The sequence below is a fragment of the Mastacembelus armatus genome, chromosome 16 (genome assembly GCF_900324485.2).
Source record: "Mastacembelus armatus chromosome 16, fMasArm1.2, whole genome shotgun sequence".
Lineage (NCBI taxonomy): Eukaryota > Metazoa > Chordata > Actinopteri > Synbranchiformes > Mastacembelidae > Mastacembelus > Mastacembelus armatus.
In genome coordinates this window covers 4,614,189-4,638,713 of record NC_046648.1, presented here as the reverse complement: position 1 = coordinate 4,638,713, position 24,525 = coordinate 4,614,189, and the positions used below count along the sequence as shown (strand labels likewise).

At 38.5% G+C, this 24,525-nt stretch overlaps 2 protein-coding genes across 6 annotated transcripts; one reads left to right on the top strand and one right to left on the bottom strand.

Annotated features, from left to right (window-relative positions):
* The first annotated feature begins 8,194 nt into the window (after positions 1 to 8,194).
* cmc1 (C-x(9)-C motif containing 1) lies at positions 8,195 to 14,034 on the top strand. Of its 3 annotated transcripts, none has more exons than XM_026293376.1 (4): positions 8,195 to 8,303; positions 8,684 to 8,776; positions 12,933 to 13,023; positions 13,228 to 14,034. In XM_026293376.1, the coding sequence occupies exons 1-4, from the start codon at positions 8,285 to 8,287 to the stop codon at positions 13,346 to 13,348; spliced, it is 324 nt and encodes a 107-aa protein (XP_026149161.1). In that variant the 5' UTR covers positions 8,195 to 8,284; the 3' UTR covers positions 13,349 to 14,034. The 3 variants fall into 3 exon arrangements, with proteins under 3 accessions (XP_026149161.1, XP_026149160.1, XP_026149162.1); XM_026293375.1 differs by having other exon boundaries at positions 8,222 to 8,312; XM_026293377.1 differs by lacking the exon at positions 8,195 to 8,303 and adding an exon at positions 8,327 to 8,451.
* A 313-nt stretch (positions 14,035 to 14,347) lies between these two features.
* azi2 (5-azacytidine induced 2) lies at positions 14,348 to 23,842 on the bottom strand. Of its 3 annotated transcripts, none has more exons than XM_026293372.1 (8): positions 23,681 to 23,842; positions 21,947 to 22,177; positions 21,131 to 21,247; positions 20,811 to 20,916; positions 20,441 to 20,574; positions 20,008 to 20,072; positions 18,357 to 18,481; positions 14,348 to 16,587 (listed from the first exon to the last, which is right to left on the bottom strand). In XM_026293372.1, the coding sequence occupies exons 2-8, from the start codon at positions 22,163 to 22,165 to the stop codon at positions 16,151 to 16,153; spliced, it is 1,203 nt and encodes a 400-aa protein (XP_026149157.1). In that variant the 5' UTR covers positions 22,166 to 22,177; positions 23,681 to 23,842; the 3' UTR covers positions 14,348 to 16,150. The 3 variants fall into 3 exon arrangements, with proteins under 3 accessions (XP_026149157.1, XP_026149159.1, XP_026149158.1); XM_026293374.1 differs by having other exon boundaries at positions 20,817 to 20,916; XM_026293373.2 differs by lacking the exon at positions 23,681 to 23,842 and adding an exon at positions 22,772 to 23,666.
* Between the last annotated feature and the right edge of the window lie 683 nt (positions 23,843 to 24,525).

Here is a 24,525-nt window from a genome sequence, read left to right as displayed (position 1 = left end):
ATGTATGTATGTATATATATATATAAATATATATATAATATGTATGTATGTATATGTATATATATATATATATTTAATAGATGACTGTTGAGCTACAGTTGATAGTCCAAAAATGCAAAATATGCCTGGAATAGAAAATATAAACAACAATTTAATTTATTTCAGAAATACATTTGTTTCTGGATGAAAATACATCACTAGTAAAAAATAGATTGTTACTGTCTGCAAAACACAACTCCTCCATACTGGCCCCATTCTCCCTATTGCTCAGCTGTCACGTTCTCACTAAGTTTTTCTCACTGTATATTTTAGCACCTATCCCCTGTGTGAGGCCTGTGTTCTTCTGCACCCGTCTCACACACGCACACACATACACACAGAGATGCATAGATCGATGAATCAACAAGACTATTTTTAATAAACATACTGCTTTTAAACAGGGGTCTGATTTACATCATCTATTGCAAGGTACATTTCTCACAATTTTTAGTGTAATTTATTATAGACTTACACATACCAAGTGATCCTATAAAAGCACTGTCAATTGCTCAAAATATTTCAGTGCTAGGCACCTTCTCAAAGAGGATCATCATATTCTGCTCATGGCATAGAGGCTGAGCAAGGTACTAGGCTCTTACCTACAAGAGCACCTTAGTGTGTGTGTCCACTAAGATAGGGGTTGACTAATATTGCCTCTAATGTGAATGTGGTATTAAATTTGCTTTTTGAAACCAATTGTTGACTTAATTTAGGCTTAGCATTTACACATTTGTTACTAGAACTGTAACTTAAGATTGTCATTTAGAGAAATAAACAGCAGGTTTTGACAGATACTTAACTTATTTGTGAATGACATTTATCTTTGCTAAGAAAATGAAGCATAAAATATTCAATTAGGGATTGTTTTGATAACTCATAACCAACTGTAAACTGGCAATGGAAACGTCTGTGTTTGCCTGTGTGTACATTTGTACATTGAAATTTGTGGTTCTTGCAGTGCAAAACCCTGTAGGGTGTGTGTCTGTGTGTGGAGAAGCTGTGTGTATTTGTGTACTATTATAAAGTGTGAAAAGCCTGATGACAAGATAAATACTGTGGGCCAAGCTTGACCTGTCCAAAAGCTTCATCCCGCATGAGTTTTCCAGTGAAAGTGTGAAAGCATTTACCAGCCATTTACAGCACAAGATGACACTTCCTCCCAGGTCAGCAGGTCACACACACACACACGCACACACACACACACACACACACACACACACACACACACACACACACACACACACACACACACACACACACACACACACACACACCCTCACACACACACATACATACACGTACACATACACAGATCTCTGTCAACCCAACAGACACATCACATCTCTCTGATGCTGACAGAGAAAAGAGGAAACAGTTTTCTTGATCCATTTCATTAGATAAAATAAGTGAAAAGAAAGATGCTTGCAAAGAATGTGCTTGCATATTAAAATAATTCTTAGAGAATGCATGCAGAAAGAACTGATTAAAACGTGTATGTAGCAAGACTACTGTGAAGCATACTGACTGTAGAAGCATACTGACTGTAGAACTGAGAGAGTGAAGACTTAATGGCACATTTTATTGAGTCTGGACAGTGCTTTTGTACAATTGGAAGTCACAAATGTTATTTTACTTGTGCACACACGTAAGCACACTCACACACATACACACGTTGATGCATGTTCGTCGTTACTTGTGAGATGTTATAAAAACTTCTCTTTTATCCATTAAAAAACTATCGATCTTGTGCTTTGCCATCTCTACTTGATGGGTTTTTTTTCTGTGATAATGGAAAGTCTCCCTGGCCATTTCTTCAGCCTATTCTTCATTTGGAGTAATTATAGATGGAGAGGTAAAAGATGTTTTTTCCCTTTCTTTTCTTTTCTTCTTCCTACCTATCTCCTTCTCTCCTGCGTGCATTCAGAGGAGCTCTCACCACTGCATTCTTATTAGGGATATGTCTGAAAGGCTCTCCACAGCATGTGGTGTCCTCTGACCATCCACTATAGTTTCTTTCTGTTGGTATTAACAAGCCAAACAACCAAGGATAGCTTTTCAACAGGTACAAACTTTTCCTTTTAGATAATTAACCACATTCAGACACTCAGCACAGTGTAGGCTATGTGGCTACAGAAGCCTAGAGAGGATCATATTCTAGGTGGAAAAAGGACATACAGGGGAGGGAGATGGTGAAAAAACTTGATCAAAAGACAAGATGTTCTCTTTGGTATTGTTTAGTGTTACTGGATTCTGTACCAAACTCCTATTCAAATGGCAGGGTCTTCATTTCTGCTCTTGTCGCCCTCATCTCTGTTAGGTTCATCTTTTCATCATGATGGACCATGTAATGAGGGAAAACTCCAGTCATTGTAAAATGGTCAAAGGTTTGCTGCCTTAATGAATGGAAGAAACACAAGAAGGGCTGAATGCTCTGCCTCATTCCTGTTTGCCTCATTGCAAAAGCCCCAGGATGCCTCCTGAAGAAGGCCTCCTCCATCCATTGCCGTCTCATCTCTTGTTAGAGGGGGCATAAAGCAAAGGCAGAGGGGAAAAGTAATTTTCTTCTCCTGTCTAGCCATTCTTTCAGTAGGTTTCGTCCACTTTTTGCAGTATACTTTCATAAAGCTTATAATTATCTTGCCGAGAGCCCCTCAAGTGAGAACGAATAGGGTCTTTGTACCTTTCTATCTTCAACCCTCTCCTGTTTCTGGGAAGAAGGAAGTCATATTATCATTTGGTCTATCCCTTACACAGATGCAGTGTGAATGGCAGACATGTCTTTTAAAAAGACCCTTTTAGAAACTTAATTTTACATGTTTTTGTAATCACAGCTGAGCATATCAGAACATGACAGTGCAAGGAGCTGTCAAACCTTTATTCTATACTTACCATTTATTTTTATGTTAATTAGCACAGTCCCCCTGTCTGTATTTTTTATGAGTTTTACTCTTATCGTTACGTCTTTTGCTTTCACATGTATGTTAGATTAAGACTGAAGGAGAAATCATTACTATTAGAAAAATTAGCACAAACTGGCCAGGTATCACAATGACAACATCTTTATTGACCTGGCAGCAGAGATCAAATTCTCCCCCACTACCATCTATCCAAACCTTTCCTCCTCTCACACACCCCTCCCATGATCCCTCTGACCTCCATCCCCACCTCTTCTGGCTGATTACTCCTAATGTAATTTTAATTAAAAACTGTGGTGTCAAAGGGTTTAGCCTGCCTGAGAAGCGGGTGCAGATTGCAGCACAGTGGCAGACCCCTTCACTTGCTTGAGAGGAAATGCATCCTGACATTGCTTGGGTGGTGCCAACATGACCAGAGCCAGATTAAGCAAAAGTGCTTTCTGGCCCATTTAAATTTCACAGTGTAACTTTAAGTTTGAAAGATGGTTGACCTGTCCAGAAATATTTGTGTTACTTCTATTATTGTTAAACTTGGGATGGGTGATTTTTAGCTTTTAGGCATTTGGTCATTTCTAAATTTCTTACATACCAGTGTTGCATTTGTTGAAAACTTGTCTCACTTCAATGTAGCTCAGTTGATCATCATTCTCTGTTATGTCCATCTTGACACACATACTCTATGATCTGGTTAGAAAGCTGAGAGAAGCAATAGAAACTCATGCTTCAAATTTGCCATCAGCCACTTAAACCTAAACCGAAATGACTATTTCTGATGAGTTTACTATTCCATCAGAATATTTACAAGATGAGACCTTCAAGCTGTGACTCATTCTAACATGAAGATACGCTTACTTGAATTGACAATAATTGCCACTGCCAAATTTCACAGGGGTGACCTGTGGAAGGTGCCCCACAGCAGGAGTCAACAGCAGAGGTCTGCCTGTAGGTTTGTAATCCCATCACCCGAGCCGTTGGATTATCTGTTCTCCATCGACCCTGAAGAGACTCCCCATGGCTTGGGCTTAAACACTCTCTAAAATCCCATCTCCACACCCCATCTGCCGGTGGAACGATGTCTTGGAAGCTATAGATAAGGGAGTGAGGCAGAGTAGATGAGAAAGACAGAATACAACTCCCTCTGGCTGTGTGCAGTGTAGAAAATGAGCCTCTAGGAAAACACATTGTCTGAGATAAGCATTATGCTCAACAAAATAATTAAAGTTTTAGTTATTAAATCTTTATATTTTCCATTGTGTTATAAGTTAAAATCTCAGCTGGGGTCTATCCTCCTTGTTGCAACAGATTTTCTAAGCCTTTAATAGTGCTTAAATTGGATTCTCTTGTACTCTACTTTCAAAAATAAGATTGTTAAATTGCAAATTAGTCATTGGTTTTCTCTGACTAACAAATGCAGTAGGTGTCAGTGTCAGTGACCCTTTCACATTCTCTGACAGGGGCCTTGTTTTGTGGCTGTCAGTGGACAGTTGGCGGAGTTGGTGGTTGGCCCTGAGCAGTGAGGCATGTAGTAAGAGGGTTTAACTTTGCTAACCGCCTTCTGCCAGGTTCATGGGTCCCTGCTGCTTGGGTAATATTGGATGAGTGTTGGGAGCCTGTGCCCCTGCCATATCAGCCAGCATGCTACCTGCAGTAGTGAGCAGTTTCCACCAGAGAGCCAAATGGACTTTTTTTTATTATGTTGGATCGATGAGGATATTTTTTAAAGACACATTACATGTGTTTCTTGATTTTTTTCAAGGATATTCAATACCATCCCACCAATCATCCTCAAAGCTCAAAGGGATGAGGGTAGACCCCCCCCCTTGTTTCCTGGATCACAGATTACTTGAGAGAAAGGCCACAGTTCGTCAGGCTGGAGAATTGCATTTCTGGTACAGTTGTGGAAAGCACGGGAGATTTACAGGGGACTGTTGTGGCTCCATACTTGTACATACTATATGCAGCATACTTTAGGTTCAATACTGAGTCTTGCCACATTCATTAGTAATCTGATGTTACCACTATTGTTGAGTATATCAGGAAAGGACAGGAAAAGTATTACAGTGGTCTGACAAAAGCCTTCAGTGTATGGAGTCACCAAAACTGCCTCCTACTGAACACCTCTAAAAACAAGGAGATGGTAGTGGATTTTTAAATGTCTAAGCCCCATTTTTATCTAGTCAATATTTGAGGTATGGACATCGAAATGGTGCCAGCCTAAAAATATCTTGGTGTACACCTGGGCGGTAAGTTGGACTGGTCACTTAACACAGATGTTCTATATAAAAAACGGCAGAGATGACTTTTCCTCCTAAGAAAGCTTAGGTCCCAGAATAAAGCAGAAAGGATGGAAGGTGGCAGGACAAACTGGTGAAAAAAGCTGTTTCTGTTACTGGAAGAAGGTTGGACTCACTGGAGGCTGTGGTGGTGAGATGCACACAGAAAAAGGTGGAGGCCATCCTGGATTTTTTTGAAAATGCAGTGAGTAGAGCAACAGTAGCTACATGAGTATTTCAGTTTGACTAGTTTTGCATCTTAACACTGGTTTACTTTTTTCTTCAACTTGACTACTAACAAGAGGTTTTGCATTTGATAAATAGGTATCTTGTGTTTTTGTGTGCTGATCTTTTTTTATATTTTGGTCAAATGAGAACGTTGTAAATAAATAAGAAAATAAATAAAATAGATGATGCACCTTTTTATTTCTCTTGTAATATGTTTACTCACCAAAATATTGCCATCAGGCCTATGTTTTATGTTGAAAATTTCACATAACGTTTTTCTATAAAGAACAATTCACAGTGCTAGAGACCTTTTGAGGATAGTATGTTTCAAATATTTGTGGAGTGCAGATTTTGACTGGATTTCATGCAGGATGAAACTTACTGAATAATGTCCATGGGTTGTCCAGTATTTGAACATTTTAATTAAAATATCGTTTTTCATAGATTCGGTTCAGTCGAATGGTTGTGCAATCATTCGTATGAGCCCCACTTGGTCATGTTGTGGAAATTTGGCTAATGCTGCAGGTTGGAGAGATCTGATTATATTAAATCTGCAGATGCCCACCTGGTGTCAGTAGGTCTGGGAGGTGTTTGGTTGGTCTTGGAGATGTATGGGTCCATCTGGTTATGAGACGAAATCTGGTGTAAACAAAAAAGCATCTGCTACATGTAAGTGATGCCTTGTGGTCTATGTTTGTTGAAATAATCTTTTTTTCTCTTTTTGTAAAACTCTTAGTTTTTTGCTTTCAGGCCTTTGATTTGTAGAACAAAAGAATGTGCTCCATCATAGAAGAAAGTGGCAGCTTTACCATTGCAAGGTCAGAAAGCTGTGAGAACCTTAGGCAGACAGGCAATAGATTCAGTGTATCCTTTCTGCTGGTGGTGTGTGGGTGAGTGAGTTGTGAAGGCGCAGCAGGTGTGCATGTGTGGTTTGGATGTAGAGGTGGGTACCTTACGCCTGTTTCTTCATGTAGTCTTTAGTGTAACTGTATGTTTAAAGATTGTGTTTTCCTTCAAGGTGTGTGTGGGTCTGTGAGTGTGTACCTGTCGCTTTGATTGAACAGGTGGGGACCCTTTGCATAGGATCTAGACAGTCAGTCCACCACACCGCTGACTGTGGTCAGGCTTACTATGCTCCACATACAGTCTGTGGTCCAGGCTCAGATATATTGTGGTTGAATCTTGATGTTCTTTGAGGAGTAGTTCTTCACCATTTTGCCACCTTTGTAATCCACTGTTGCCAGTGGGGCCAAATTACAGATTTATGTATATTTTTCTTTTATTTTGTGCCATTCTGCACAGACAGCATATGGAACAATGTCAATATTTGCCAGAGAAAAAAAAGACACTTCCATTAAACAAATTAATAATTAAATCCTGCAGCTACATATCTTCAGCTCTTTATTGGAATATTGTTTAATTTGTCTGATAGCCAAAACTGGGAAACTTGTTAAATGACTTTCCACAGTAATTTTATAATAGGTTATTAAAATGTTTTTACAGCACTTTCTGGACTGTTAAACAAAGGAAAAGTGCACATTAATAATAGCATTGAAAATGGATCTGTTATTTTTAAGTGTCCCAGTGTGACAGTCAATATTCACAATGAAGGAACTTGAAACTGAAACAGCTATAAATTAAGCCATCATTAATTTTACTACTTAAGGTTTTTGCTGCATTGACATGTAAAAAAATACAAATAAATACCTGAAGAGTAAACACCTACACAAGAAAATCTAGCTGTGTGAAGAGTAAACACCTACACAAGAAAATCTTGCTGTGTGAATATCAAATACTTTGAAGATTTCAAAATTAAGTTGAAAGTGGCAACTCTTCTTGCGCTGTTTTGTTTTCCATTCAGGTGTAAACTGATATTATGCCCACCCCATGTAATGTGTTGTTTTATTAAATGGGATGAAAGCACAGCTTAATATGATTTTGGGAAAAATGTGATTTTAATTTAGATCATTTTTTTGAGGCACACTACATTTCCTACTTCAGACTTTAATAGCCTAAAGAATAAAGCCCTTTTGTTTATATGTGGATGGGAGGTGTTTCTAGTGGACTAGCTAGCTCACTGATATAGGCAGGTAGCTGTAACAAACTTAACTTGAGCGTTATTTATAACCACAGACTGTATGTTTGGAGCTTCTCTGACATTGGGAAAAATATCCTTGACTAATTGAGGCGCAGGAACGAGTGAATCGAGTGAGATATGTAAGAATGACATTCTGAGTGAAACATTTAATTTGATTGCTCAAAATGCATGGGTTGCCATGCTGACCTCAGGAAAGTTGGAGTTTTTCATAGTGCATAAGCTTGAAGGACCTGGGAAACTAAATGGCTACAGATAGATGTATAGCAAAGGCTTGAAAAATTACATTTGTTCAAAAAAAGGTGTTCGCCTGAAAGTGCAGGTTTGGGTCCTGATCTCACCTTATGTGATCCGTGAAATAATGCAGTTCAGGTTTAGTTAATCAGAGTTCAATATTCATTTAAGAAGCTAACATCTATTTGATGTGTTTCAAAAAGAAGTGAACAGAAGCATCTAATAATTATTAATAATAATAATTAATACACTGAAACTGAAAAAAATCAAACGAAAATACTCAAACGCAAAACTATTTGAACTTAGTTACAATATTCTGTACTTTTCTTGCACTGATCTGTTATCAGTTTATGCTCATATATTTTTTTCGTGATTGTCACCAGAGGGCCTCCGTACTGTGTCAACCTAGCATTGGTATTACGTCAGCGGAAGTGCTTTGAGCGTACGTGAAATGGGTCACATTGGTTCCGTTTTGTAATGTTGTGACAAACATCAGCACAATGGAAGCAGCTAACGCAGGTATTAAACGTATGTGCCGTCTCACACAGCTTGACTTCACGTTAGCTCCCATGACTGTGCGGCTTCATTCAGAATAAGGCTGCTCACTGCTGTTAGGTAGCTCGTGTCGCTAACGTTAGCCGCGTGACCGAGCCCAGACTGTGTAAAGGTAAATGAATGATGATTCACGTGTCCGCTAGGTCATCACTGTGACTGTATATGTTTTGAACTGCATCAGTACTAACCTAGCGCTGATGTCGCACCAGGTTGTGTATAACAGTTAATTGAAACACTTTCCCTTGGAAGTGTGGGAATTAACAAATAAGCGGCGCGATAGTGGTGATGCTGACCGTGGCTGTGATGGTCACCTGTGTATGTTTCTTTTTGCCCTGCCTTCCCAGATGAGGTTCATCTGCGGCATGTGGAAAAAGAAGTCCTAATCCCCAAGCTCATGAGAGACAAAGCCAAGGAGCGCTGTGCTGAGAAAGTTGAAGGTGTGTGTGTGTTTATGTCAGTACAGAAAAGCTGTACCACAAACACAGCCATATGTTGTGTTGTGTTGTGTTGTGTGACTTTTTGAATCAATTTGTGTTCAGAAGAAAATTGTTTTGCCTTTGTTTGATCTTGATGCACAAATATGTTTCATTAAGTTTACATTGAGTGCTTTCAGAAAGTATTCAGAACCATTTCAATTTCTAAATTTAGTTCAAAATAAAAGATTGCCATGATCATCCATCAATCAACACACTGATTATTGATCACCTTTCATCACCTTTCGTACTTCAGCCTCTATATCATAGTTGGAAGCACAGACAAGAGTCCTGCCACAGTTTTCTCAATTTCAGAGTTATGGGGCATATCTACTCCCTTCTAAGTTAATAAAAGTATTAAAAACGTAAAAAAACATCCGTAAATTAGGAACAGATAAAAAAAAAAAAAAGATTTACTTCTGATGAATCTCTTTATATTTTAATTATTATAAATTATATATTTTTTTACCTTCATATATTTTTATATTATAGGTGCAAATGATAATGATAATAAAAAAAAGACGTTGGGGTAATGAGACAGTGATTAAAGACCTGCCTCAAGGAGTCAGCTGGAGACTAAGAGGCAGGAAACGGTTGATTTATCTCACTGATATTTTAATTTAAATCTGATCAAGTTAGAAACAGTTGTATTTATGTATTTGTCTTTTATGCTGTTTAAGATTTTTTTTACATTAGTAATGTTTGTTGACTCAGCAGTAAAATGTTCTATGATAAGATTAGAAACTTTAAATGTCAATTTTTAATGTGTACATAAAACTAGCACTTTAACAAATTAATTATCGGTTTTGTTTTAGAGTAACATAGGTAATATGGGTTTTGCCCACCCTTAAATTTTATCATTGATAATTTAAATATAATTACATTTAAACAGTGTAAAGAAACCCCTCATTTTCAAAATTATTTTACATAAATCACAACATATTACTCTTTCTTACATGGTTTTACATTAGCTGCTTTCAACAAAAAATTGAGTTAGTATTAATATCAGCGATCCTGACCTGAAATTACTTGGTATTGGATTAGAACTAAACTTTTTGGAATCTCCTGCTCCTAGGCTGTTGTTCAAGCAATATTTCAAATTTCTCCTCAAACCTGTAGGTCTTTAAAGAATAACATGTCATACCTGCAAAACTGTTTCAGAGAGGTGTTTGATTAAACTGTATGATAATTTTTTTAAGGTATAGAGTTTGGGATTCAGACAAATGATAGTAACACCTGTCAATATAATGTCAATATAATGCAGTACAAATCAACATAATCACCAACTACATCCCCCAAAAAGACCATACAGTTCAAACACTGAACATCATTACCTTCCATGAAGGAAGGCTTTATTGTAGGTCTGTTGTATAACACCTGCATGGATATGGATTGTGAAGGAACGTGAAGAAGCCGAAAGGTTGTGATGGATTAGCAACTTCCATTACCAAATCCTTTCTATACTCAGTATGGGTGAGCAGTGTGGCATTAGTGCATTTGCATGTTATTGGAGTATAAGCTCTTTCATTTAGTCTCCTTTTAACTTTTTTTAAAATACATTTTAACTAGTCTTGTTCAGTTACTTTTGCAGTTAAAATTCACACTAGGATACCAATCCAAATCTTTTCAGATAATATAAGCATAAAGTTGATTAGTGTATTTTCGACAGTCTACAAAATTTGTCTGCTTACCGTAGTTTTCCCTACTTTTTTTCCCTACTTTTTGTCCAACTGTGTGTGACCCAATGGCATTATTATATTTAATATCCAATAGAAAATGTGAAGCCACGTACATGGTGTGTAAATTCAATCACAAACTCAACTCTCTGCCTGTATCCATAGAAATGTTACTGTGAAATGATTGATGTAATTGTTTTTCCCTAAATCATTAGCTAAGGTTGTCATACTTTAATCATTTCTACACAATGTTGCCACCAGTAGTGTAGAATCTGTAATTTGTCTGAAAGTGTATTTGACCTGGCTTTCTTTTATCCTTTTTCCTGTGCCTTGACATTTTGACCTTTTCTGGCTAAACTGTTTCCTGTCACTGTGAACACCTGCTTCTCCAGTCCTCTTACTTTCTCAGAAGTGAGGAGCAGGCCAATTGGCACGACTCCAGCTGCCACTTCATCTGCATGGAAGTGGTGGCATCAGCTTTTCTCACGTATGCTGTCTTCTGCAGCAACACATCAGCCAGATAGTGACTAGGTTATGTGGTTTCTAGAAATCTGATGACACGTATGAGCCAGGGTGTATTGTTCACATGGGGAGACAATGCACATGCAGCCTGAGGTGATGGGACAGACAGTGGCTGTGTGGGTAGTGGAAACCCCCCTCACGTTACTAGCTTCTCGTCCCACTCATTTTCACACCTCCACCCTCTCCTCTCATTCGGTATGTTTGTGTCTGCACTGGGCTCCCGTGGCTATGATTGTTTTACAAAGTTAAAACAAAGAAAAAAGAAAGAACTGTTTTCCTGTGTTATCTATCTCTGCATGTATGTCTTTGCACACCCCAAGGTTTTATATTATAGGCTTAGTTTTTGAAGCAGACAAGTTCTGCCTGCACACAACATGCTTGTATTCTCATTTTACTTAACACTAATGATTTATGTCTCCTCTCTCATGTGTTTCAGAACCAAATCTACTTAATTTCATTAATTTAATTTCATTGTTCAGAAATACATGAAGCTTGTTTAAAAAATGTATTTTGTGTTGTCACTAATTATGTATTAGAGGTTCACACCTTTATCTCTTGCTCTAAAGGTCCAGGTCTTCCTAAATGGTCAAGCCTCCACCTTCTTTGTCAAACTGTCAAACTAAACTTCTGCATCTTTAAAAATGGCAAACAGCCTGAAGTGAAGGTGGCATCACACATTTATTTTTACAGGGCCTCAGCTGACATGTAGCTAGTCTGTCATGGGTTTGCCTTGGTGTAGAACTGCAATTAGTGGCAGCTCTGTGCAGCTTCTGTTATTTCCATGGGACGGGGTTGAGGCGATCACTGATTAGATTAGTCTCACTGTTCTGCTTCTCTAAATTGGTTTTGCATTTGGTCTTTTTACATCTGCATCCAGATGAAAATGTCTGTGTGATAACCATACTGATGCTTCTGATAAAGGTAATTATGGTATCAGTTGTTTGAAAAAGCAACATGGGTGGTTTTAATTAAAGCCTTGAGAAAAAGCTTACTAACAAGGTGGAGACTCAGTTGTCAACACCTCGTTTACAATGAGGATCATGCATGTTTAATCTGTACACTGTACCCACTAGTCAGGGTACAGCGTCACATGCATCCCTGTGGAAGGACTTTTCATTTATGACAAGCACCATACTAAGTGGTCTTCTACTTTTACTGGGTACAGCCTGTAGAGGAGACACGTATTAACGTACAACAAAGATTAAACATTTGGTAAATTTGGTTTAAACTTGTACTGTCTCTGGTGGTTTATATGTGAATTATTATATTTAAATAAACCACTTTGTACTTGGCACGATTTAATACAGTTAACATCTATACAAGCTTGCTATCATTTGCAATATTTGCCTAGTCTTTAAGGATTTCCTGAAACAGTCCTCTGGCTCTCAGTTTAGTCTTATCCGTTAAAGACAGACCCCAAAGATAATGAAGGGCTTGTGATTTCTGGAAACACTTCCCTTTATGGCTTAGTTATTCGTAATAACACTTGGTAGCTCCTGGCCTCATTGGGCACTGTGATCAGTAAAGCGTGGCATATATGTAATTCTCGGGGGGCGTAGGCATGTTTATATTTGCGGGTGGTGGGCTGACAGTTACAAACCCAATGTGGAAACACAGCAACCACAGCTAGAGCTGCTCCATGGCCATTGCAGTTAAGTTCAGTCCTTGTGTGAACAAGGAAATGTGGGTGTTAGTTTGATAAGGGGCTTGGCAACATGACCTTTGACCAGGTTCCTTTTTCTGAGTGCCAACATGAGGCCCATCTTGCTTTGCTTGTGGCTCATGTTCTTTTCTGTACTTGTACTGTATGATCATATAAGGCAAAAGGTATATTGAAGCAGATTTATTTACGAAAGCTTTTTTTTTTTTTTTTTTTTTTTACTAATTTCTTTTTGCCATCTTCCTTCTCAATCTCCCCATAGCCTTCAACCACTGCTGTAAAGAATCTGGTTTTCTCATGGTGGTTAAATGTCAAGAGGAGAATGCAGCCTTGAAGGAATGTCTGACACTACAGTGAGTATTTTGCAGTTTCTTCTGCAACACTCAGCACTCACACATCAAAGTGGCCCTACATTTGTATTAGCACCATATATCACCCCACCAACACCTTACCCACGCTTTCCGACAACCTAAACTATTGTCTATTTAGTCTCACTAGTCTCTAGACCATATAATCACCATCCAAGTGATAGTCATCTTATTTCTGTCTTCCACCAGCTACAAGGACCCTGCATTCTTTGAGGAGTGTAAGCAGGAATACATCCGAGAGAAACTGGAGTTTGAGAGGACGGGGATCCCAGCAAAGAACAGGAAACAAAAACTACCATCTAGCATGTGATCAACACACCATGACACCCAAACGTCTTCCCTCTTTTCTGAAAGAGAAGGTTTCCTGCTGTAATCAAGATGATGCCTGTTTTTTGGTGTTCAGTGTATTTGCACTGATCATTTGTCAGTGAGCTTATTGATTGATAGAATATATGAAAAAACCTGATCATTGTGCAGTCACCTTCTATACCTAAACTTGGAAGATCATGAGACTGAGTTGAGAGTGCAGCTTTGGGGATGTACAGTAATGAACTGACGGATGCTAAACGTCTGCTGAACACTTATATTCCTTAAACAATGACAACACAAACAGTAGTATAGAGTCTGGCTTGTTGCCTTTGCCTGCCCCAGTGGTGTCAATATAATCTGTAGCAGGTGTAAATAAAAAAATATTGTACAGTGATCAAGTGATGATACTCCTAAACAAAATCAATTGTTCAGGTGATATATGCAGTGATGTTATATGGTAGGTATTCTGTAACAGTAAAGAATGTTTCATTGGCCAATTAGACAAGGAATGAATGACATGTGTTCCAGAGGGGTTTGGACAGTCTTTACATTAAACATTTTATGATTTAAATTAGTTGCTTTTAGTATTAAATGACAGTTGGTTAAAAGTTTTTTGTTTCATAGTTGTTTCAACATCAAGTTAAATTTTGTGTTCAATGAATAATGATTTTAAAGGGTCACATCACTTCCTTCACTTCCTGTTATTCCAAAGAGCCAAATATGAAATATTATGAAGCAGCATATCCTGATAGTGAAGCTGCAACCTGGAAAATATTCATTTTTGCTGAATTCATGACTGAAACAATGAGCTAATTGTTCAGATTGTCTTCAGTTCTGACAGCTAGTCAGCTGATTGTTTCAGCAGTGGTGTAAAGTGATGGACAGTAGGATATATATTACAGGTTTAAGTGTAAATGAAATAATTCAGGGACAGTTTTAATAAATTTCTCCACAGAGCTGAATTGTTAAAAATAGAAGACAGAAAAATACCACACAGGTACTTGATTTCATTCGTTTAATTGATCATATTTACAAACAGTCTGAAGTGCAGTAAATCTAAAATATAATCCATATCTACTGTACATTGCATTTTGGTTTGCAAATCTTTTACAGAAGTATGAAACTACTGCTGTAAAATAACATTTTTTAAAAATTAGGAACAAAAAGACCACAGTTCTTATGAACAGACCAAAGAAAATTTGAAAAACAAAAAAAAAAAATCTTTTCAACAACCATTGGCCTTTGTGCTTTGGCCAAATATTTGTCAGGTTACAGCTCACACTGACTTGATGTTGTGCCGCCGTCACAGACAGCTCTTATACACATGAGAAGTCAGGGAGTTTGAGGAGGGGGGAAAAAACTAAAGTTATAGTTTGGAGTGCAAAACCACATTTGGCAGATTACTGAAGCCCACCATTTACATTTATACAAATATGCTTCTTCTTACTTTTTATATCTTTTAATTCTACTCACAATTTGTTTTCTTTTGTATGCCCTTAATCTTTATACTGCAAAACAAGTTTTTCATAGCTTTAAAATTAGCACAGGTACACAGTTTTCATACATCTCCTATAGTTCATTCTCTCCAAAAAACATCTAATCAAGTTTCCAACATAATCTGTTTTTTAAGGACAGTGGAGTGTAGAAATTCTATGGGTATTTCTACAGAAAATTATCCCATAATGTAGTCTTATATCTTCACATCCCTTTACAGCTGAGAAGTGAAAACAGATATTGCCTGACATTAGTTCTGTGAGAATTCAGAATCTGATAACAAGCAGGTTTACAGATACTTGTATGAGTTGTGAAATTGTAAATAGCTGATCCTTTTCTGGTCCAAGTGAGTTTGCAATGTATTATTTCAAAAAGCAGCGCATTTTAGATGAAGATGATTCGTTGCTATTCATTATTGTCTCCTCAAAGATTCAGATACTGTAACTGCATTCTCAAAAGTGATTGGGTAAGCATGGGTAGATTGACAGCCTACTTTTAATAATGATCCATTAAGAACTCTGGAAATAACAATTTAGTAAAAAAAAAAAAAAAAATCAAAGATTTCATTTTGTAGCTGTTAAAACTTTGGAACACAAACCTGTAATTATCCTACATTTACTTTATGTCTGCATCACATTACGTAAACACATTAAGTGCTCATACCTAGACATCTCCTTCACATTATGGTAAGACAAACATGACTAAATACCTTGTACACTTTACATCAATCAAATGTAAAAAGTCTTGCATTGGAGGGAGTACAGCTTTACAAATTTGAGTATTATGTGGCCCAGTGATCGGTGTCCACAGTGAAAGGGGAAAGAGGCCCTTTGAGGCCTATTAGGGTTATTACAACAAGAGACAGGCAGGTGAGAGAAGCCCACACACTGGTCTGCACGCACAGGCACACTCTGTTTGATGTGCGTATATGCACATATGGAAATTAAAGCGCTTGCATGCACACTTGCACATACTTATGCATGTGCATGCAAGCACACATACACATGGACAAACTACCGATTGTGTTGAGGGTCTCTCGGGTTTTCCTCTGCAATTTCACATGTTCACCGATGCGGTGTGCAGAGTAAAGAATGAATTTACAGAGTTTTATCTTGAAAAGGCCTCTTCTAGCCATAAATAATTCCCACAACCAGTAGGTTCAGTCCAGCCCAGAGGAGTGGTCTTATTAACTTAAGGCAGGTTAGGTGGTGGCTGTGTGGCAGGGTTGGAGAGTCCATTCATTCGTCTGTTTAATTTCCATGTGATTACACAGTTTATTTAATCATCTATGCTCCCATTAAAGTTGCTCTCAGTAGGGCTTGGCCCACTCAGTATTAGGAGGGCTCCTGGGACAGTAGTTTCCCATTGAGGATGAGGCGTTGGATGCAACAGAGTGACCCTCCCAGAACACAGCGTCGCTGGGCTTGGGGGGACTCGGGAAAGACCTGGAGCTTTCATCCAGGGAAGCTTGATTCAGGGGAGGCGGGGGCAGGACAACAGTGCAGGTGGTGCTCCCAACCAGAGCATCTCCCGGGCAGCTCTGGGAGGGCCAGGGCCCATTGTACCAGCAGTCCTCTTTTAGACTGTCTGGCAACAGACAGGGGCCACCGACAGGGGGGCATGGGCGGCCAGAGCATGATGGGAGTGGTGGGGCACTAGGGGGACGAGGCACTGACACTCGAGGAACTGGGTGGTTGTTGTTCTTTTCCACATCATCAAAACACTGAATTGGAACTGTTGAGGCAGCTGGAGATAGAGATGGAGAAAATGGTGGATAGATAGAACAGGAAAGAGAGTATGAAGGATCGGGGCTGGGATTAGTAGATAAATAGTTGCAAAAATTCTGGTGAGAACCTGACACCACATGCTGTCACTTCAGGCTAGTGAAAGCAGAAGTCTTAGTGGTTACATTTTCATCTTGTTTTCCTTTTGCTTAATTGGGGCATTAGAGTATTGAATTAAACAAAAACTGGAGGATGTCTATTTTATATTTGGCACCATAATCACACCTCAGTGTTTGTTTCTGTACTTATCTATACGTGGATTAAACTTTTTCTAAAGAGATAAGTAAAATCTAAAGTGTATTTAATAAAAGCCTTTTGCCTCAGGGTTAAAACAGTAGTAGAGCAGTGAGGTAAAATCTCACACCATGCAGCAGACTGCATATTGCACAATAAAACCTCTGTGCCATGTAAATATCTAAAATAATCACACAAAACCCACCAGAACAAACCTAATCAAACAAACCTCCATGCATAAACTAAGCCACACAAATCAAATGTCCTAATCTCACACACATCATTGCTTTGCTATCAAATCATCATCTTGAGTGAATAATAAAGTTTAAATGAGAGCATATCCTCTCGCTTTTTTCCCCTACCTCTCTCCATCCACACATCATCTATCCATCCATCCCTGCCTGCTACTCTTCCATGAGAGGGTCTCCTGAGTCTAGGATTTGAATAAAAGTGATTCCAAAGGCGGAACATTAGAAGAATACAGATGCAGTGTGACTGAATAAACACATAGCTCATTCTTGCCCCCCTTGTTGTTCCCTTTTCCTTTCTTTGCCAGTCCTGATTTCCTTATTTCACTCAATCTGCCTCATGTAAGTTAAAGGATTACCCCCTTATTCAGTGGAATAAATAGGGCAAGATTTATTTTCTTGCTATATTTCGTTTTAATTTTCACCTCTTGGTCGTCTCGTGTAACACTCCGACAGAATCAACAGAGGTAATCTCTCCTAGGCCAGAATACATCATCACAGAGGGAGGGGAGAGGAAGGATAGACCATTTCATGATATCCTTTATCAAAGTGTTTGAGTACTAAGATAAAATCTGCATCCTTATCACACCCTTATACAAAGACGCAGCAGGAGAATTCTTCTCAGAGTAGTACTTCTTTTAAAAAGCTTTCCCCTTAAGTGAGGAGCAGCAGTAATAACCCTTTCATTTTAACGTAAGCCACATTTGTTGCTGTGCAGAGAAGCGAGGTTCAAATTCCAGCCGCTATACTTTATGCGCACATAAACCATTAATCTGACACTATCTTGACACCCAGTTAAAAACACATATTCTAAAATCAGATTGGTTAAATATATCAAATGTCTCTATATTTACTTCACCTCTTTACATTGCCTACATAGTACATATGCATTTGGCCAGATATACAATGGGGATAAACAAAGAAATTCAAAAATAAAGTTCCATTAATACATATAATGCTTATTTAAAGGCAAAGTTTGTTTTTCTACAAAATATGTTAATATGAAAATCAAGAAAATAACAAAATATGACAAAGGACTTTGATGATGATTTAACAAAAAAGTGTTACCTAGGCTCTCAAGGTAAAAGCACAAGTTGTTTTTATACTACTCTGGAGGACATAAGCAATCTGAACAAAGACATATAATAACCCCAATGCAGAAATGAAGGTTAGAATGGTGCATATTAAAATGTACATGAACAATGGAACAACCTGAACATGGCCACAGGTTTGCATGTATGATCCTCACCTTGTCTTGTCTCACTGAGCAGTGGCCTGAGTTTCCTGACCAGGCTTGTCTGGTGCTTCAGCTCTGAATGGAGACGAGTAACCTCACAGCTCAAAGCCTGGTACATCTGCTGCATGCTCCTCTCACTACAGACCAACAGAATTATGTAAGTCATGCCTGCTTTCCCAGACAGCCTGTGTTTGAAAAGTTTGCTTGACAACTGTCAAATATACTCATAAGGATTATTAGCAATGTGCCATACTATAGCTCCTAGTTTCACTGGAGCGCCATTGTATAAGTTAAAAAAGGAAACATTTATTTTGTTAATTGCCAATTGCAGAATCCTATTCTACCTTGATGTTTAGCCTTGGTAATACGGCGGTTTCTTTGTAATAACTTTGATTCTGAAATATGTACTTATGTTTCTGTGTTGACATGTTACAGTCATTTAACTATGTTGTCAAGCCACAGAGGAGTTTCACAGATGTTCAGCTTAATCTTTGACATCATAGGTTCACATTACTTACTACATTTACAATAGTGCCACTTTTAAAAGACTGTATTGACGCTAAAGGTGTATGAGTCTAGCAACACCTACAAACTGTCCTATCCACACCTTAGGTAAAGATGCTAAATCTCATCAACACTTAACTTCAAACACTAGTCGGAAACAATAGAAAATGTGAAAAATACAACTGTGAGAAAAAGCTAAGGCTTTTTGTGTTGCTAAACTCTAATGCTATCTGCAAACTGCTGACAGTTTTCAGTTTATAAAGAATCACAACTAGAATTTATCACAAGTAAGTCAAAGCTAATCTACAGGGGATTATCTCAGTGAGAAAGTGTAGGGTGATTATATATGCCACAAAGCTCAAACACATCAAAGACACTGAACTGAAAATGTAAACTATTAGCAAGTATTAAAGGTTTACCTGGTATTCATCATATGAGGTTCAGTTGTTTTTGCATATTATATGCTATTATGCTGACAAGATCAAATGTATAAAGCTGCACCCTCCTCTAGTGGCCAAAAAGGAGAACTACAATCCATGCTGAGCCTACCAGTATATACATACAAGCATACATTGCATACAATTATAATGAAGTCACATCCTGTGTGCTGCTGCACACCTGTCTGACCTGTCAGGTTTCTAACATACCATTTGTACCAAACTTGCTACTTATGCAGTAGTTATTAACATATTTTTCTTATAAACGCATTAAAAAATAGGTTTGGCATTTTGACGATATTGAACTATGAGAATTGATCAAATACACAGCCCTCATTCTGTGAAAAAAGTAAACTGTAAAGTTCAACTGAGGCTCAAATGAAACTTCTACTGTTCCCCTGAGCTAATATAAGTCCCTGTCTTTAAAAAGCTATTTAGGACAACCTTCCCCTCTTTTGTTTCTAAGGATTGTGTATTTGATTCTTGTATTTTACAGCATAACTGTGTTATCTGGGTGAAACGCTTTAGGGTCTGTGCAAAAAGCAGGAAACGATGACTAAGACCTATTCTTAAATACATAAAGGCATGTCAATATTTTTTCAAAACCAGTTTGAAAGAACTCAAATCCATATTTTAATGTATCATAATGGTGTTTTAGCCAGATCGATGAGGGTTGGATATTAAATTGACAGCTACTCTGAAGTAATACTGAAACACTATACCTTGCATTATACTTTGCATCACAGATCTGGTCCACGTCTGGTCCGTTAAGGCCATGAGGTTCCTCCTACAAAAATGGTAAATTATACAAAATAGAGAACAGAGGTGTTTTAGGTATTTCTAAAAACCTGAGTTACTAAACATAAGTCAAGGGTCCTGTGCTCGCCTTCATCCCACACCTTCCCTTCTTAATCAAATATTTTACTATTTCAGTTGAAGAACATCCACTCCTGCTCTGTTTTCTTCACTAGACTGTTTCCCAGTGTTGCCCCATCTTGCTCTGCCCTAACACCTCTCCTCGTGTTCTCCTCTCTACTTGTTAAATCACATCTCTCCAACATTCTGCTGTTTTTCACTGCTTTTCTCTCCAGCTCCTCTCATATTACCCCTTCTTTTTCCATTGTCATTGTGTATTTTACCCCCATCTCCACTTACCCCACTTCTCTCCAGTAGTCTGCTGTTTTCTAGCGTCAACCTGTCTAAATCCTCCTGCAGCTTGCAGATCTTTAGTTCAGCAGTGACCCTGTCCACCTGCCAGTAGTCCTGAGAGCTGTTCATGCTCTTCATCACTGGACATCCATGAAAAAAAAAAAGAAATTACGCTGTCAGGGTCAAGTGAATAAATGTTTCCATTTAAGTATTTTTTTACCATTAAGTACAACAGATTTAAAAGATTAATACATTCATTTGGGGACGAGGTAACAGTTAAAGTTTGTGTGTGTCAGACCATACAATAAATTCCATTGTTGTCAACTTAATGTACTTTGCTGTTATTTAAAGTAGAAAGCAGGCTTGTGTGCTCTACCTGTACCTTGGCTGGTCTCCATCTCCGTCCTCAGCTGAAGCAGCTCCAAGTCTTTGGCCTGGAGCTTCTCTGTCAGCAGCCTCTCACTCTCACTCTTCTCCTTTTTCTGACAGGGAAAGAGAGGAGTGAGTGAGGGAATGGGACAAGAGAACAAAGGGAAAGTCAGCATTTATACTGCAGACTCTCTCTCTCTCTCTATTGGTTCCAGATAGAATGTGGGAACCTCTGCTCTGCTTGAGTAATGCTATCTCCAGCACCACTAAAGCAGAAGAATTTAAGTCAGAAATTTGAGAAAGCTTCAATTTAGTCAGTAAACGCACCAGTTTGTTAAGCTCCAGCTGCAGGTCCTCCTTCTCTATATAGATACCACGGTAAGCACTAAAGGCTTTGTTCACATACTGGGGACCCTCGGGTGGAGGTGCATCTGGCCTGAAGTGCTACATTGGTGATAAATAAAATACAGAGAAAAGAAGAGATTAATTTCATTTAATTTAAATAAATGTGGTAGGAACTTACTTTCCTTCCACAATATCCTATCCTGAAGGCAACATGGTGCAGCACATAAAACCAAAACTGAGAGATAAGACACTTGTAAAGAGGCCCACGTTATACAGCATTTTTAACTTTCACTACTCTACCATTTGTATTTAAAGAGTGCCTGTTTAAATAATGGTCTCTGCATATTATCAGATGCTTTGTTTTTACAAGTGTTTGAACACTCTTGATGTGTAAGGCTTCAACACACTGTTTTGCTATGCCATACTTCTCCAGACCTCCTTTTTGTTTTTAGACAGAGCAGCTTTATTCCTCATTGTTTCATTAGTTTGACTACAGGCCAACAATATTAATGATGCTGGCATGCAGACTTTCCCAGAGGCAAGCAGTTTGCAGTGTGGTGTTGAATTTGCTGACTTTTTCAAATTTTTTCCTATGCATTTTGTGTTTGTCCATAATTCTGATGTCCAGGAAAACAGGAAAAAGTTAACATTCATCTCTGTTTTTAGTTCCCTCCATTGCCCTCTTGCTATTTACCTATCTGGATAAGCACTAAGTTCTTAAATGTCTGTCTCCTCAAACTAGCTACCTTTTTTGCTTCTCCTCCACAATTACAACTTACTGCCTAGTTATTCCTATACCTTATCCTCCAGCTGTTTAACCCTTTTCCTCAGCAAAGTATTCTCTCGTTCCGTGTCTCTCAGCCTCTTCTTGATGTCCTCATAGGCTTTGACCAAGGCGAAGTGGGAAGCAACAGATTCATCACCAGCACACACCGATACAGGGCTCTCCCCTGCAGCGGTGTAGGCCGTCTCATGTTGAAGGATGCAGATGTCGTCATCCACTACCAGGGGCTCCATGCCTGCACAGGCCTGAAAATTACACAAAGAGTTTAATCGTCAAAGTGATTTTTTCTTTTGGACAAAAGCCAATTACAAAATAGTGATTGCTGACTGAATGGAAATACACTCAGTTGTTGAAGCTCTTATTTCTGCCCTGAGGAGCAAGGATCCTGGAGATATCTCTGAGGATCGATGACTGATAATACACAAGTCAATCATTTATAGAAGTCTTTTACCAGACTGACACACCCCTTTGTTAGAAATCTGTTAGAGAATGGATGCAGCAGCTGACTGGAATGATCTGAGGCTGTCTCACAACATCACAGTAGCCTTATATCAGAGGCCAATAATAGACTCAAAAGATTCAAGTGTATTTCTACCAGGTTTAATATTTTATTATTTTTTTCAATTCGCAATTAAATTAATCCGTAGGTTTTATCAATCAATATTTTCTCTCTGTGTCATTTCTGCATGTTCTTTTTACAAATTTTGCAAACCACTTTTGCAGGAAACGTGTTAAGAATAACAAATACAGTAAACAAAAATGAGCTAAAATGGATTAGATTAAGCCATCATTTTAGGAAGAGAATCTGGTTAATAATGGTAGTATTTTGAAAACCAAACCTGTTTTACTGTGGGACACAAATGGGAACCCACAGTGCCAGGTCCAGATCAGAAAGGGTCTTCACACTGACCTGTATACTGGCCTGTGGTTATAAGGGGACTCAACAAAAATGTAGGCAGTCCAGCCAAGTTAACTGAAACCTTCATCTAAATCCCACAGCCTCCTGTATTGTTTTTGTTAGCACAGCTCGGCAGCAGAGACAGTGCAGCTACAGCGATTGATGATGTCAGCATGCAATGATGCAGCAAACACTGAGGAGCCACATTTTTAACTCTCAAGGTAAAAGCTTTTAGAATAAGTTTCAGCAGAATAATTTAACAGGTTGTTAGATCCTTCCCTTGGACATGAACCAAATAAGACACAAATAAAAACAAAGGCGGAGCTGCGTACTTTCATGGGCAACTTCAGAGAACTGTATGAAATCCAGCGACCCCAGCAAGTACTTAAAACGAAAGTGAACGTGAATCCAAAACAAGACACGAAAAGCAACGTCATTTCGATAGACTGTCGTCGATTACACTGAAGAACTAAGGGCCCATAGAGTCATGACTGCATCGAAGAAACTTTATTTCGTACACAGTGACAAAGAAAAGAGCCAGAATCGGGATGTAAACAATGAATCCCGTCTGTGTACGATGCTAACATTATGGCGTTAGCTTCCCTGAGCTCTGTTGACAACCGACAAAGCACATAATGAATGCAATTCTAAAATAAGCTCCATCAAATGACAGCCAAATCAAGAGACAGTGACATACAGAAACAAAAAACACGCATCACCAGCCACGATGCTCTTAATGATCGATCTGTTGTGATGATAACAGTTAGCTAACCCTTAGCTAACGTATTCTGGCTATTAGAAGCTAGGTGAAGCAAAATCAGTGGATTATTTTTTCACTCTCCGTGCTAACCGTATTAGAAGATGTCCTCAATTAGGTGTTAGTTGACCACACAGGATGATCATTTATTCTTGAAAAAGGAAGACCTGTTTCTCGGAGAAAAACAAAGAGACGAGACTGGACACTCGCACCGTGTCAAAACTGACAGGTGAGGAAACAAAAACTTCCGGGAGTAACTTCACTACGGACATCCTTTCAGAATAAAAGCACGGTGATAATACAAGTGACTTATTGCGACTCGTGATAAGTTCGTTTACACTTTGAGGCAGGAAATATCAAATCTGACGCAGTAGTAGTTGAAGATGTAAAAGAGGAGGTGCGTTAAAAACACTTTCGAAAAATTCAAAGGTCATACATTGACTGACAAAAATGACGTTGCTTACAGAGGTGGCAATTAATAGGTCACGTAACGTTAACTTAGTTTCATTATGTCCAGTAACGTGGCGATGGCGAGTGTGCCTGCTCAGCTAAAATCAAGCTGAACGCCTTTTAACGTTTCATATCCGTGTGTGTAATATTAGGTGGGGATATTTCCCTGATGGTAGCTAGTTAATGCTGGAGCGTTGGCAGTTAGTCCTCAATTCTAGTCTTTTATTTGAAGGTGGTGAAGCAAAAAAGAACAAGAAGCCAGTAAGTACAGATAAAATAAAAATAAAGTCAAGAAAAGATCAAATAAAAATAACTTTATAATTGCTTTGACTCGTGGCACTGACAAAATTACTTAGTTAACTAGTTAATCTTAACTTGGCTACCTAGCGTTATCGTTGGCTAGTCAACTTTGCCAATGCCTGCTTTGTTGCTAAACTAAGCTAAGATTAACGATACCTGGAACACACTGCCACAACAGAATTGATCAT

What these genes read in the sequence shown, in the direction of transcription:
- cmc1 (XM_026293375.1), top strand. Translation starts at nt 8,285, where the DNA reads ATGGAAGCAGCTAACGCAGGTATTAAAC. An exon ending in CTGTGCTGAGAAAGTTGAAG is followed by an intron (nt 8,777 to 12,932) that starts GTGTGTGTGTGT and finishes ATCTCCCCATAG; the next exon opens with CCTTCAACCACTGCTGTAAA. An exon ending in AAGGAATGTCTGACACTACA is followed by an intron (nt 13,024 to 13,227) that starts GTGAGTATTTTG and finishes GTCTTCCACCAG; the next exon opens with CTACAAGGACCCTGCATTCT.
- azi2 (XM_026293372.1), bottom strand. Translation starts at nt 22,165, where the DNA reads ATGGAGCCCCTGGTAGTGGATGACGACATCTGCATCCTTCAACATGAG. An exon ending in GGAGACCAGCCAAGGTACAG is followed by an intron (nt 20,575 to 20,810) that starts GTAGAGCACACA and finishes ATGGATGTCCAG; the next exon opens with TGATGAAGAGCATGAACAGC. An exon ending in GACTACTGGAGAGAAGTGGG is followed by an intron (nt 20,073 to 20,440) that starts GTAAGTGGAGAT and finishes CCATTTTTGTAG; the next exon opens with GAGGAACCTCATGGCCTTAA.